We start from the raw sequence: 1,665 nt of genomic DNA, 5'->3' as shown, positions 1-1,665 counted from the left end.
TTTGTGTAGCTGAAGAAGACCTGCCCGTTGTTCTTCTTGACTTTACGGTAGACTGCGACACTGCCCGACGACTCAAGGTTGAAATAACCAAGGCTTTCGTTCTCCTCTTTTGATACCACAGAGCCAAAGGCTCCCACGTAGAACGAGGGATGACGGTAGTGCGTCGGGTTCGTGTTGCGCTTCACGTCTCCCGATTGTCTAAAGCAGGACTCTCGGAAGAAAAGTTTGCCACCGGGACGCAGCCATTTAATGGCCTTTTTGGCGAAGTTTTTCACCTCTTCGTCTCCCAGATACATGAATAGCCAGTTGGAAAAGATGACGTCGTAGGAGTTGGGCTCAGCCTCGAGGTTGACGACGTCTTTACAGAGGAACGTGACGTTGTCCAGATGGCCGTTGGTGGCGACGTTGGCTTTGTGGAAGTCTTCGATGAACTCGACGGCCGTGAGGCTCTTGGCGCTCTTGCCGATGATGGACGTGAAGCGGCCGATTCCGGCGGCCAGCTCCAGCACGTCCTTGTTCTCCATGGAGGGGGCGCGCTCCATGATCTCGGGCATCTCACGCTCGTGGAGGACCTTGGCGTTCGAGTCGAGCATCATGGTCTCAATGTCCGTGTTGGAGCTGTGCTCCGTCCAGTAGGACTTCATCTGCTGGCGAGTGGTGTCAATGTTCTCGATTGTCATCTTCTTGGGCTCTTTTGGTCTTGGGACTTGATTGCCAAGGGGCAAATTGGGGAATGAGGAAAAGTGCAAGAGGGTCCTACTCAGTGCCCATCACCCTGGCGTCTGCGTGTTTAAGGGTTGCTGATTAGGGTACTTCAATCACATTCAATGTACCATGTCTTACAATTTTTAAGATATTGGTGTTTCATGTTGATTACAGGTCCCCCCTTGATTTAGCAACTGCGTGTTTGATTACCGGTATATCGTCCAGCAGGTCCGCTGCTCTGTGGAGGCAAGCTGCGGAGTTCCGAGATTCGCTTGCAGAGGCGAGCCAATTGGACCGGCAAGCAAGCGTCTTGCTCACACGCGTTGGATAACCACTGGCCAAGTGACTGGGAGCCAAAAGCGAGACTGCAGCGTCACTTTCTGAATTGGCACCGGAACTCCCTTTCTTCACGCTTTACTGGCGTGGCGGCGCTGGATTGGCTCGAGGCGTTTGTCAACTCGTGCTTGTTTGCAGCAATGCAAGGCGCCGGTGACGTCATGAACCCCTACCAGTTGTGTCAACGCCAAGTAGAAGCAGGCCTCGTTGTACCTACATTCGATGTATTTAAATATGCTGTATACTACGGCAAGGCTTCGAAGACTAAAAGTTACTCAAGTCTCATGACTACGTACTCATGAGCGCAGTCTTTCTATCCTCACGTTATTATATTGCCCAGTATTTAGTCCTGACTTCGCAACAGGGTCTTCACAAACTGTTTGCTGTGCTTCTGTTGCACACCCCACACGATACTTGTTGCGTTTGTTCCTAGATCTAAGAAAACGTTCCCCAGATCTACGAAAACGTTCATGAAGTGTTCTTTGTTTACCTTCCTTCATTCCATTCCACCGAAATACAATAATCAGTGTTGTAATAATGACGAACAACTTGTTAATCTTGTATGCGTCCTACGTGCGACCTACGGCTATCGTGCTGGCCTAACTACTCCTTCTTGCCGTAGAA

The 1,665-nt window shown here is 50.5% G+C and overlaps 1 protein-coding gene across 1 annotated transcript; it reads left to right on the top strand.

Moving 5' to 3' along the window:
* The first annotated feature begins 235 nt into the window (after positions 1 to 235).
* Positions 236 to 830, top strand: PPTG_23320 (hypothetical protein). Its single transcript, XM_008909858.1, has one exon. The coding sequence runs from the start codon at positions 387 to 389 to the stop codon at positions 735 to 737; it is 351 nt and encodes a 116-aa protein (XP_008908106.1). The 5' UTR covers positions 236 to 386; the 3' UTR covers positions 738 to 830.
* The last annotated feature ends 835 nt before the right edge of the window (positions 831 to 1,665 follow it).

Source organism: Phytophthora parasitica (genome assembly GCF_000247585.1).
Source record: "Phytophthora parasitica INRA-310 unplaced genomic scaffold supercont2.35, whole genome shotgun sequence".
Classification (NCBI taxonomy): Eukaryota; Oomycota; class Peronosporomycetes; order Peronosporales; family Peronosporaceae; genus Phytophthora; species Phytophthora nicotianae.
The sequence above is the reverse complement of the archived record's forward strand: the minus strand, read 5'-3'. Positions and strand labels throughout refer to the sequence as shown.

What these genes read in the sequence shown, in the direction of transcription:
- PPTG_23320 (XM_008909858.1), top strand. Translation starts at nt 387, where the DNA reads ATGGCCGTTGGTGGCGACGTTGGCTTTGTGGAAGTCTTCGATGAACTC.